The sequence below is a fragment of the Xyrauchen texanus genome, chromosome 29 (genome assembly GCF_025860055.1).
Source record: "Xyrauchen texanus isolate HMW12.3.18 chromosome 29, RBS_HiC_50CHRs, whole genome shotgun sequence".
In the NCBI taxonomy this organism is placed as follows: domain Eukaryota; kingdom Metazoa; phylum Chordata; class Actinopteri; order Cypriniformes; family Catostomidae; genus Xyrauchen; species Xyrauchen texanus.
Genome location: NC_068304.1, coordinates 3,668,296 through 3,680,520, shown reverse-complemented (window position 1 = coordinate 3,680,520; position 12,225 = coordinate 3,668,296). Strand labels below are relative to the sequence as shown.

The 12,225-nt window shown below is 42.0% G+C and overlaps 1 protein-coding gene across 1 annotated transcript in view; it reads left to right on the top strand.

The window, feature by feature from the left end:
* Window positions 1-12,225, top strand: part of LOC127623249 (chromodomain Y-like protein 2) — a 77,786-nt gene that overhangs the window by 33,552 nt on the left and 32,009 nt on the right. The window contains exon 2 of the mRNA XM_052097605.1: window positions 8,852-9,407. Within this exon, the coding sequence (XP_051953565.1) occupies window positions 8,852-9,407 (556 nt within the window). The remainder of the gene's footprint in view (window positions 1-8,851; window positions 9,408-12,225) is intronic.

Here is a 12,225-nt window from a genome sequence, read left to right as displayed (position 1 = left end):
TGTGTACAGTCGGCATGGCTCTGGCCAGTGATCTTTTCGCTGATGTCGGCATTGAGCTGACAGTGCCGCACTTCTGCCGGAATCATTGCAAATGTGCTTGCTATATGGGTTTCATTGTTTAAATAGTGTGTTTGATAGCAGAATTCCTCGTAAACAACTACATGACACATGGTACAGCAGAGAACGGTTCACCAATCAGAGAACCGTAGCCAACGAAGACTGTGAAATTTGCCTCGGAGTGACTGCCCTCCCCATGACGCACTGTGAATGACGTAATTGAGTCTCCATACACCCTTTACACCATTTAAAACTACTTTTTTATATTTCTACATATAACAATATTTTGCATTAAGCATAACATATATTGTTTCTATACTTGTAAAAACATATAAAGTTTTTCTATTCAATTACATCTTTTGCAATGCTTCATTGGATTGCAGTTTGTACCCTCAAGAAAGACTGTAAATACACAGCCTTGTACCTTTGTCTTTTCTGATTTTCAAATTCTTTTTTTTGCCTTAAAACAAAGTTTATAATGTTGTGATTCACCACGGAGATGGTTGGTTTGGTTCATGGCATACAAAACTTTTATGAAAGATTTTATAACAAGCCTATGGAAGAAATTAATGGGGAAAATACTTCCGGAACCCAGACGCTGATTAATTGGGCAGGGCACTGTTTGGGTCTATTACAGTTTCATGTTATGATTATTATAAAACTCTACACTTGAGTACAAGAACATTGTGTATAGAAGTCACTTTGTTAAGACTCAAGTACCTGCTCTGATATTGTCCAGCTCTATCCATTGAGCCGGCCCAGATAGTGCTGTTTCATTCCATTTTTGGATAACAGGGGAAGGCTCATCCATATTCATGAGGAAAGTGCTAACAGATTGGTCAGTGAGACATTCTGATCACATGCCATCCTGAAATAAGCTTGCGGGCCACATGAAATGAGGAATCCAGTCTGGGTGCTTTGATATTGACACCTTTGCTATAAAGGATGCCAGATCGTGGTTGTCTGCTGCATCAAACACAAACAAGCACTCAGAACTGACTGGCGAGATAGAGAATTGTGCAAAGCAAATTACATTCAGCCCAGAAGTTTTGGACTGTTTGTAGTACTACCTGATTTTGCATATTACCTTTAGTGATTTTAGTGCTAAAACAATGCAGATAGTGTGTGCAAAGAAACAGTGCTATTAGCAGGCACAATTCATTCTTGAATTGAACTGAATTCCTCCATGAGACACCCCCACCTCATGTCATATCATGGCTAAATCAAGCTCCATAACATTGTGTGGGTAGGAAGCTGTTTTCAGAAATGCATTTTAATTTATTGGATTGGCAAACTGGGCTGGTTGTGATGTCATCACAACAACATTCCGCAGTCAGTATGATCCTGGAGGTTTTTTGCTCAAGCTGCTAAATGAAATTTGATTATGTAGATATATCTTAAAACCAGAGGTTAGGTTCCTCTCTATTTGATTTTTTTTTTTCAGTACTAAATAACATTAAAATAAGTTGTTTTTATTTTCTTGTTACAGTCACTGTAGCTCGCTCTCTGGGGGCTTTAAGACATTATTTTTCTTAGTTAATTTGAGGTTTTCCTCATTACAATCAAACTAAATAAATGCAGTGTTGTTTAAGTTAAATTTTTATAGAGCTCTACTTTTTGTTGCCAATGTCAGACACTGTTGTCATTTATGATTTAAAAGACATTTATGCTGAATCCTTGAATAAGTTTGAATGAAACATTTGTGGGTGCTATATATATTGGTTTATATGGTGTATTTAATAGTTTAAATTATTTAATAGATTGCAATTTTCTTTATTAACAAACACAAAATACATTATGCAATGTATGTAATAGTTTGTCCTGATAGACCATCCAGCAGAAGTTCAAGTAATTCTCATAGCAATTTTTTTGTTTAAAGCATTCAGCAGGTTGTTATTGTAGTGGCAACAACAGAAAATATGTATTAATGCTGTGCAGTAAATTAAAAGGGTTCTTAAACTCCATGAAATAAAAATTGGAGTTCCCTATCTGTCACTCACTCAACGTTGTGTCGATGTAGTGACACTAGAGGTCGCCCTTGGGAGCCCCAAACACCTCTGATCTTTGAGAAAAGGCCAATGGGAATTGGCGAGTGGAATTTGCATGCTACTCACCCAGACATACGGTTATAAAAGGAGCTGGCTTGCAACCACTCATTCAGATTTTTTCTTTAGAGCTGAGCTTGTTTCAGCGAGCTGAATTCTTCCGCCAATCCATTGACCTCTACAAGAGCTGTTGGAATTACGGCGCATTACAGCGGCTTCTCCCCATCTTGCACCGGTTGAGTGCAGACAATGCCCCTGGGTGCTTCAGAAGCCTAAAAGAGTATATTCTTCCTCTAAAAGTGGCACTCACTGAGGGAAAAAACTGTTTAAAAAAACTTTAAAACATTAAAGATGCCTTTCCGTTTGTGTATATTTCCTCGTAGCGATCATTACCTCTCCGATTCCCACGGCCACGATCGCTGCCTCACGTGCTGGCCGCTGCCCACGCAGGGACAGCATTCGTGGACGGGTCATTTTCTCACTAAGAGAGCATGATTATGGAAATTCCCCAGAGGGAAAGTCACCCCAGCAGCTCCCCACCGTGGCCGTTCTACCATCAGGTTTGAGGTAGTGTCGGTTAGAACTGCGAGCGATTTGGGGGTTTCAATGGGAGCTGCTCCCCACGGACCTCCCATTCCCCAGCATGCTCGTTTGCCTCAGTGAGTCCTGCGATGGGACCGCCAGCTCGTCACAGGGCAGATTACAGCATTGGAGAGCGGGCTGGTTCAGTCTGACACCATGGGCAGCTGACGGCCATGCTTGCCCAGGGGGCTGCGAGTGTCAGGCTGGAGTGGAACCCTCTGCCCTGCCCTGAACCGTCGCGGCTTGATGATTGGTTCCTGGGCCCGGAGCACCACTCACAGCCAAACACCACCTCGTCCCCTTTCTTTTTGAAGGGGCACGAGGAGCTTACGAAGTTGCAGCAGGCACCTTTCATTACCCTGGATAAGGCAGTTGAGGTGCACCTGTGCCTGCAGAGAGCCACCACCTGGCGGAACCGTCGGAGACTCCCGTCTAAGGCCTGTAGGTTTACGTTGTCACAGGCGACTAAGGCTTACAGTGCAGAAATGCACAAGGGTAGTTCTGACCCGAGATCGATGTAGGAGCTGCGCTCAGCGACCGATCTCACCCTCCGGGTGATGAAGGTCACGGCACGGTCTCTTGGGCAGGCGGTGTCCGCCTTGGTTGTCCAGGAGTGCCACCTTTGGCTCAATCTGGTCGAGTCAAGGGATGCCCCCATCTCCCAGGTTGGCCTATTCGGCGACACCATAGAGAATTTCGCCCAGCAATTCTCAGCAGTTAAAAAGCAGATGGAGACCATACAACACATCCTGCCCCGGTGCGACTCAAGGCCCTGTCTGCTCTTTGCCAAGAGCGTCCCCCTGTGGCAGCAACAGCCAGCCCCTGTAGGCCGGCCCCGGTGTGAGCCACCCACAGAAAGCAGATACCACTGTTCTCACAGCCGGCCAACAAGACTGGCGACCCAGGGAGCCAGGAACCCGCTGCACAGGAGCTGGTAAGCAGAACACTCCATCCCCTGGTGGAGGGCTGGATGGAAAATCCTTATTTACCTTTTCTGTTGATTTCGTCACACCCCCAAGGGGCTGCGGTACCCCGCCTCCAAACGTGGCTTTGGTACCGAGTGCAATAGTCGCACAGTCGCCGGTCCTTGGACTGGCCAGCGACTGCGTTGGCACATCAACTGCCTCAAGTTGCTGGCAGTGTTGCTCGCCCTGCAGAGGCTCCGGCCGTTGATCCAGGGCATGCATGGTCTGAATGGACAACACTGCGACAGTAACGTACATTAACCGCCAAGGCATCCTGCACTCTCGTCACATGTCGCAACTCGCCTGCTGTCTCCTCCTCTGGAGTCAGCAACGGCTCAAGTCGTTGCGAGCCATTCACATCCCAGGCAACCTCAACAGCGCAGCGCTGTCGTGGCAGGTCACACTCAGGGAGAGTGGAGACTCAACCCCAGGTGGTCCAGCTGATTGAAGCCGATTCGGTCAAGCACTGGTTGACCTGTTCGCTTCCCGGGAATCCTCCCACTGCCTGCTCTGGTATTCGCTGACCGAGGCTCCCCTCAGCACAGATACGCTGGCACACAGTTGGCCCCTGTGTCTGCGCAAGTATGCATTTCCCCCTTCACACCCACGAAGATACCTCTGGAACCTCCATGTCTGGCTCTTGGATGGGACGCAGAAGACCTTCGGTGGTAGACACAATCACTCAGGCCAGGGCTCCCTCTACAAGGCACCTGTATGCCTTGAAGTGGCGTCTTTTCGCTAAGTGGTGTTCTTCCCGATGTGAAGACCACCAGAGATGTGCTTTCAGATCAGTGCTTTCCTTCCTGGAGGAGAGGCTGGAGGGGTGGCTGTCCCCCTCCACCTTGAAGGTGTATGTAGCCGCTATATTGGCACATGACGATGCAGTAGATGGTATTTAGGGAAGCACGACTTGATCATCAGGTCCTTTGGGGGCCTACGGGGAGGTCCATTTGAGTCACTGGAGTCAGTTGAGCTAAAGGCACTCTCTTTGAAGACTGCCCACCTGACTGCACTCCCTTCCATAAACACTAGAAGTATGGAGCCACTGTAACCTACTCTTAGCACGATTAAAAGGTGAGAAGACCGCATAGTTTTCAGACAGGGACACTGTTACTGACACATAATGATCGCTAGATGGTGCCTCTTGCACTTAGCCAATGGATTGGTCTTAAAAATGTCACTGCGAGTTAGGCAGCAGTTGGCCTATAAATGCTTATAGACTGAATTTATCGACAATTTATGCATTTGTCCTGGTGTCCATTGTCTTATATGTATTTCAGGATATGCTCCTATATTTAGTTTGTATAATTTCGTTCTCGTTTGGCATAAATTACGTTGTGATTGAAGGCCTGTAACTGAAAGAGTGCACTTCTGTGTTTCTACGCCAAGCGGTCTAAATATCGACGAGCGGATGGGATTCTTTTGACAGCACACGGACGCACGTACCCACGTTTGTTTTATTGGATAAAATCGTGATTTTTAACATTTAAAATTTTAAATGTGGATGCATAATTATCAGCTTAGTATTTGCAAATTGTCCTCATATTTCGATTTGTGGTTCATTAGTTTGAATATGGTGAGGGTGTGAAAGAAGCTATAGGCGAATGTATTTGTTTGACTGCTTGTGTTGTAAAAATTGTGAGAAAAGAAATTTACCCAAAACTAACCAGTGAATTTCAGAGGTTAAGATTACATAAATATTAGGCTTTTCACTCATCCATATTGTTTGCAATTTGAAAGCATTGAGGTGATCTGATATGCAGCGTTTTAGCCAAACAGCATTCAGGATATTTTACTGCCAACTAAGCTACTGAAGCAGTAATTTGAACTGTGAATGTTGAGATGTTTGTTACTCCACCATAAACATTTCCATCATCCCAACCCACTCTCCGACACACACAATGGAATGCTAATTTGGGCAACCCCCCTCACAATTCTAAACAGCACTGTGGCAGCAGTGGAGTCATTCAGGTTCCTGGGCTCTACCATCTCCCAGGACCTGAATTGGGAGACACACATTGACTCCATTGTGAAAACGGCACATGTTGTATAAGTGTCCTTGTTTTGTGTGTGTAGCTTACAATAAAGACATGAGAGAGGCTGCATTTTACCATTTACTGAACTTGAAAAACAACTGTAAAAAAGGAGGCGAAATTTGTAATTGTTCACGCGTTTCTGGCTTTTTGGTAAATATTTAGTAAATAGGGATATAGGCTACAAAAATATATGAATTTTCCATTATACTACACATTCTGCTATAATACGCAAGATAAAATATAAATATATTCTACCCGAATTTAAAAAAAAAAAAAAACAGATAAAAAACAAAAACGAAAAAATACAATATTATTGCTATTTATGTATTTTATCTGCCGGTATACTCAACCCGAAAGACTGTGCCTGTGTACATGGGGGCATCTCTCATCTGATTTTATTCATTGTGCCAACAATGGTGGTTTTGTTCGGCAAAATGTTTTTGCCAGTTGCAACGAGGTGAAGAAATTGTCTGTCGTTACTGTTATTTATTACCTTGTCTTGTTTCACTGTTGCCCTTTTGTTTGCCATTTTTGTCACTTTTGCATTTTTTAGTTTTCACTTTTGTCCCTTGTGTAACTCCATAGTCTCTTTGTTAGCTTTCGTGTTCACCGTTCATTGTTTGCACCTGCCCTCGTTAATTTGCCATTTTGCTTCTGTTAATCACCTTGTTATCTTGTTTGAGTTCTGTTTGTTCATTGGCCCCTTTGTCCTATGTTTATGTATTTATACCCTGGTTCTTTGTCCAGTCCTTGTCTATCGTTGTATGTTGTCAAGCCTGGAATGTTTCCCCTGCCCGAGTCTTCTAGTTTATGTTTTTTTCCCCATCGAGGGTTTTTCCTTTGTGTTTGTTTACTTAATAAAGAAGCCTGCATTTAGATCCCCTCTCCTTGCCTGCCTCGCTGCTTCATCATAACAGTTACATTTCTTCCCTTTCCCAGGAAAAGCTCGACCAGACGCATGACAACATTTTCCGATAACCGCTGATCAGCCGGCCTACTGTCTTCTTTCCCTAGATAGGGATGTGCATTCAGCATGTATTTTGTTTCAACATCAGCGGCCACCCAGAATTTTATGCCAAATTTGTCCAGTTTATTGGCCATGTATTGTGTGAAATGACAGCGCGCCTTGATAGGGAACAGTTGTTCATCAACTGTTATGTTCTCACCGGGCGTGTATGAAGCAATGCTGTTATTCACAAATTTGTCAAATATCTCAGATATCATGGCAAATCTATCTGTTACAAGGTGGACAGCTCTCTTGTTCTTGTCATCAAAGCGCAGATAGCGCATGATATCTCGGAATTTCTGTCGCGACATTGTCTCTTTGAAAAAAGAGTGTCCAAATTCATTAGACCAAAAGTCACCCAATCTCATGCTTTTGCCTCTCGTAATACCTCTCAAATAAACGAGACCAGAAGATGCTTTTAGTTCGTCATCTTTCAGTATTATTCCGCCCAGCTTCCGCATCAGTGTACTTTCATATGTTTTGCCACATTTCTGTTTCAATCAAACACAGTAAGCTGGTCAATGGACAATGGACTCAATTGTCCTTGGCATAAGATGTTGGCCCTGGGGGTTCTCTCATTATATTGGCCTCTTGGGCTCTACCCCGAGGGTTGCCAGGATTTTTTGAGTGAACTCCAGGCAATCTGTGGCTATTTTATAGCTCTAAATACAATGATCATAATAGCGCATTTATCAGTTACTTTGTCCCCGGTCACCGTGTTTATAGAGCACCTCCTCCCCTTGGGTAGAACCTATATGAGATATTTCCGACAAGATATTTTGGTAAGACCATGTGACGTATTTCCACTCAACCCCCCCTTGGCAGGGTGTGATCTCCGCTTTTCCTCCCCTTCGGAGGGACAGCCCCCCGATGCGGACCCTATATGGCCCCAAGTTGAACGATTTTGTTTCTTTGGGCCCTATTTTTGATGCAGTCGACTGGTTCCAGAGGTGCAGAGGTGCAGAGGCACACAAAGGTCTGCCCTTCTCACACCACCAGTCCACGTAACACAGTTCAGTTAGTCATGGCGTGTTGTATAGGTACCCCTAGTGTCACTACATCGACACAGTGAGTGACAGATAAGGAATGTCCTGGTTACTTTCATAACCTCCGTTCCCTGATGGAGAGAACGAGACATTGTGTCCCTCCAGTCACAACACTGAACTACCCGCTGAAATGGCCGGGACCTTGTCTCGGCTCCTCAGCACAAAACCAGAATGAGCGATTGCAAGCCAGCTTCTTTTATACCTGTATGTCCAGGGGAGAGGCATGCAAATTCCACTCGCCAATTCCCATTGGCCTTTTCTCAAAAATCAGAGGTGATTGGAGCTCACAAGGGCGACTCCATCAGGGAACAGAGGTTACAAAAGTAACCAGGATGTTTTTTGGCTTTTAGTCCATCCCTGTTATTTTCGAGGTCATCTGTATGCCAGGATTGGTGTAAGATTGACGCTTTTGGACCATGTCACTTTGGATATCGTGCCATTAACACAACATTTTTAGGATGCTGTGTCCAATAATGCTTTATTTTAAACTTAGAAAAACACATCTTGAGATCCCTACAGTGTTGCAAAAATGTGTTGTCATCTTGTGCTGTCCCTGGTGTTAATCAAGCATTGAGTTTGTTTTGGGTTATTTTTTCTAAAATAAGTTCAAAACTTTAGGTGGAATTTTAGATATTGAGTGGTAATATTATCTCATATTTCTGGAAATATACTTTAAGTTTTGGGTAGGATAGCATGTTTATGGTTAATTCATAGCGAATAACCTAAATATAAAAAATACACATACAACAGTTGTACAGTAGGTTTTATATGAATTATGAAATATACATTTTATTCCATTATAAATCTGAATTGCTGAATTACAATTCTGCATCCTGTTTGCTACCTCATCTCAACTGCAAGAACTGAATTGGATTTTAAAAGGCATTATCAATTCTATTCTGAATGCTTGTGCTCTTCTAGTGTACAACTAAAAGTTGAAAAAAATAAAAATAAATACAGATTCTGGGAAACAGTCCAAAAATGTTGATGACGCATCATACACTCTTTAGAATGAGAACATCCTCTCATCTCTAATACCTCCTACTTCTGAAAATAGCTTGAAGCAATAAATGTCATAAAATCAATGAGGATGCTCACGTTTTTCTTCCATCAGGTGGAGAGGATCGTGGACAGGCGGAAGAATAAGAAAGGAAAGTGGGAGTATTTGATCCGTTGGAAGGGATACGGGAGCAAAGAGGACTCTTGGGAGCCAGAGCACCACCTGCTACATTGTGAGGAGTTCATAGACCAATTTAATGGCCTTCGTTTGCAGGACCGTCCCTCCAAGCCTGCTAAGACCAGCGGGGCAACACATCGGCACTTCGGGCGCACTGCAATACACGACAGCTCCAAGTGCCGCGGGGAGTCACGAAAGAAGAAGAGAACCACTGGGGCTGTGGGTGGGGGGATTTTGGGGGAGCACAATGTGGGGGTTCCCACAAAACCACGGAAGATGAGTAAACCTCTGGCAGACAGAACGACCAAACCTGTGACTTATAAGAGCGTCCCTGCGGAGCTGCAGTTTGTACCATCTGCCAGGGTATCTAATACACAGCAAAATGGAGATATGGACCCACTGATTTACAGGACCACAGGCAGGTCTCAGGGCAGCAGAATCACAGGAGACATGGACCTAAATAAAGCCACAGCACCGCATGGCAATGAATTAGGTAAGACATCTTTCCATATTATATAGGTCTGCTCACAAGTTTACATACCGTTTCCAGAATGTAAAATGATGATATCATCTTGGAGAAAGCTATAGTGACATTTTGAAACATATATTTTAAAACCCCCCATGAAAATGCTAGTTTGTGGCACATGGTTAGTGTTCATGATGATTCTGACCAACACCTCTGCTCTTTATCATCTCACATCATCCTTCACTTGTTTGTCTAATGAGAAGTCAAACAACAAAAAAAACTTTTGAAGCAATGTACATAATAAATGTACAATGTTGCCAGGATTGAACAGTGTATTTTTTATGAATAACAACATTCTGTACACAGTAAAAATACACCCCTAAGAGAAATACCCATAAGCCTTTGTGCTTGAAAAAGTATGTATGCTTTGGCAATGCAATGGGGCTACACAAATTGAACATATAAATAAATAAATAAATAAACAAACAAAATGTATACAAACGTTTTTATTCAGACTTAATAGAAGTCTTAGTTGAATTAGTGTTGTTGTTTTGTTATTAATAGTTGTGTTTTGTTTGAAGTCACCATCATGGTGATTAGTGTTCTCTTGAGCTGACACCTTAGACCTTATATATTATTATATTATGTTCTTCCAGCCAGTCAATTTATGTAAAACACTAGTTGTTGCTCTGTGCTACTAGGAAGACTAAATTTAAGGTCAGACTGTCTGATCCTACCTTACAAATGGCACTATACAGGTAGACGGCAGAGCTGCCATGCAAGGCACTAGCCTGCCAATGGGAGCAACTTGGGGTCTTGCCCAACTTGCAAGTCTTATATAAGTCTTGCCCAAGGACACTTCGGCATATCGGCCGGGAATCGAACCACCAACCCTGCGATTAGTGGACGGCCCGCTCTATCACCTGAGCCACAGCTGCCCCATAACAACAGTAAAATTACAAGTTGTATAGTGTAACTGTAAAAACAGTATCTAGCTGTTAATTTCAGCAACAGCAAGACACAGTTAATTTTACAGTAACATTCAGGCAACCCTGCTGCCAGTTCTTTACTGTTTTTTTGACGAGAACATTTTTAACAGCGCACAGTATCGCATTCTTTATCTTTAAGTTCTCGAGGCCAACGCATGCAATGTCTAAAGGTTGATTTTTAGGTAATTTGATCTTTTTAAAATATTACTACAAAACATTAACGGAATAGTTCACCCATCATTTAATCACCCTCATGTCCTTCCAATCTGTCTCTCTTCTTTGGAAATATGAAAAGAAAATTATTCTTTTATATAAAAGAATATTATATTATATTAAAGTTACCGAATTTTTATTGATGAAAAGTGCCTGCATTTTCTTTTTTTCGTTGTTGAATTGCTTTTGGGTCATCCAGATTTAAATGTAGAGCAAATTTAAATTTAGATCTTTTTTTTGCTGCTCCATTTGGGCTGTCTATTTTGAGAGCAAAGAACAGACTGGATGAAAGGAGAGGTGGGCAGCAGGCAATTCAATTGTTGCGAGAGTGGAGGAATATCAGCTAGAAGCAGAACAAATCAAAGGAGATGAATAGATAAATAACACGTGCACTCTGACTCAGCAGTATGACATGAGAAGAGCAGAAATAAAACATCCTCATGGATGTAACTGTTAGAACTTCCACTGTTTAACTATTAAGAGGAAATGCTCGCAATGTTGCATTTGACATTGTTGCATGTTGAATTGATACTGTATCTGTATTTACATGAAACAACATGTACATGACCTTTATGATGCTTGCCTCTTGGTTAACAGACACAAGTTTGTTAGTCATCAGATTCTTTGTGGATGCACCGGAATGTGTTGTTCCAATTATAGAGTTAAGTGTTTTAGTAAACAGTCCCAAGAAATGGTCAAATAAGTGTGCTTATTCAAAACCAAAGTTGGACTCGGGTGCAGGACAAAATAAAACTAAAGTCAAAAAAGAAAGTAGATGTCCGCACACTGAAATTAAAGCTCCAACCTTTTAATATAACAAAGCACCGTTTCGGCCAGTTAGGTCTTCATTAGGCACAATAAGCCCGATGAAGACCTGACTTTGAAATGTTGCTTTGCTATAATAAAAGTTTGGAGCTTTATTTTCAGTGTGCGGACATCTACTTTCTATTTTGACATTAACAGTCCCACCAGGATTTAATACACACAAAAATACAATCATTTTAAGATCTGTAACCCAAGATATGGCTAATATGAGTTCAATGGAAGACCCTTAATTATTATATATATATATATATATAACTCTGCCACCGACAATGTAAGTTAATTTTATTTAGGTTAAAATAGTTGACCTAAATAAAACGAAAAACACAAATGAGCGAATATTACATCACCAGATCACGATCATTTGTTTTAACCTCGATTTATCTGAGAGAACTATGATTTATTGAGCATTTGAAATTCTAATTACAATGTACTATAAAAATAAGGGATTTTTAATCGAATTATGAACACATTTCATGAATGTTAAATCTCATTTCCGGTGCTAAAGTGCACATTATGTGCATTATGCCACATAAACTGAGGTCATCACCAACTCACACCTCAGACGTGTAGATTAAACACTAGCTGTGATGTATGCGCCAGAGTTTACGCTAATAAATTTTGGTGCCTGACAACATGCGCTGGAATTGTAAAGTTTACTGGACAAAGTTGAAAAAAATCCTAAAAAGTGACAGTCCTCAAAAAATTCTTCTTATTTTGATGCTATAACGCTGTAGACTATGCATAATATGCAATAAGATAATGACACAATCATGTCAAATAAACAATAAACGTTCATAAAAAAGGCATTCATGGAATTA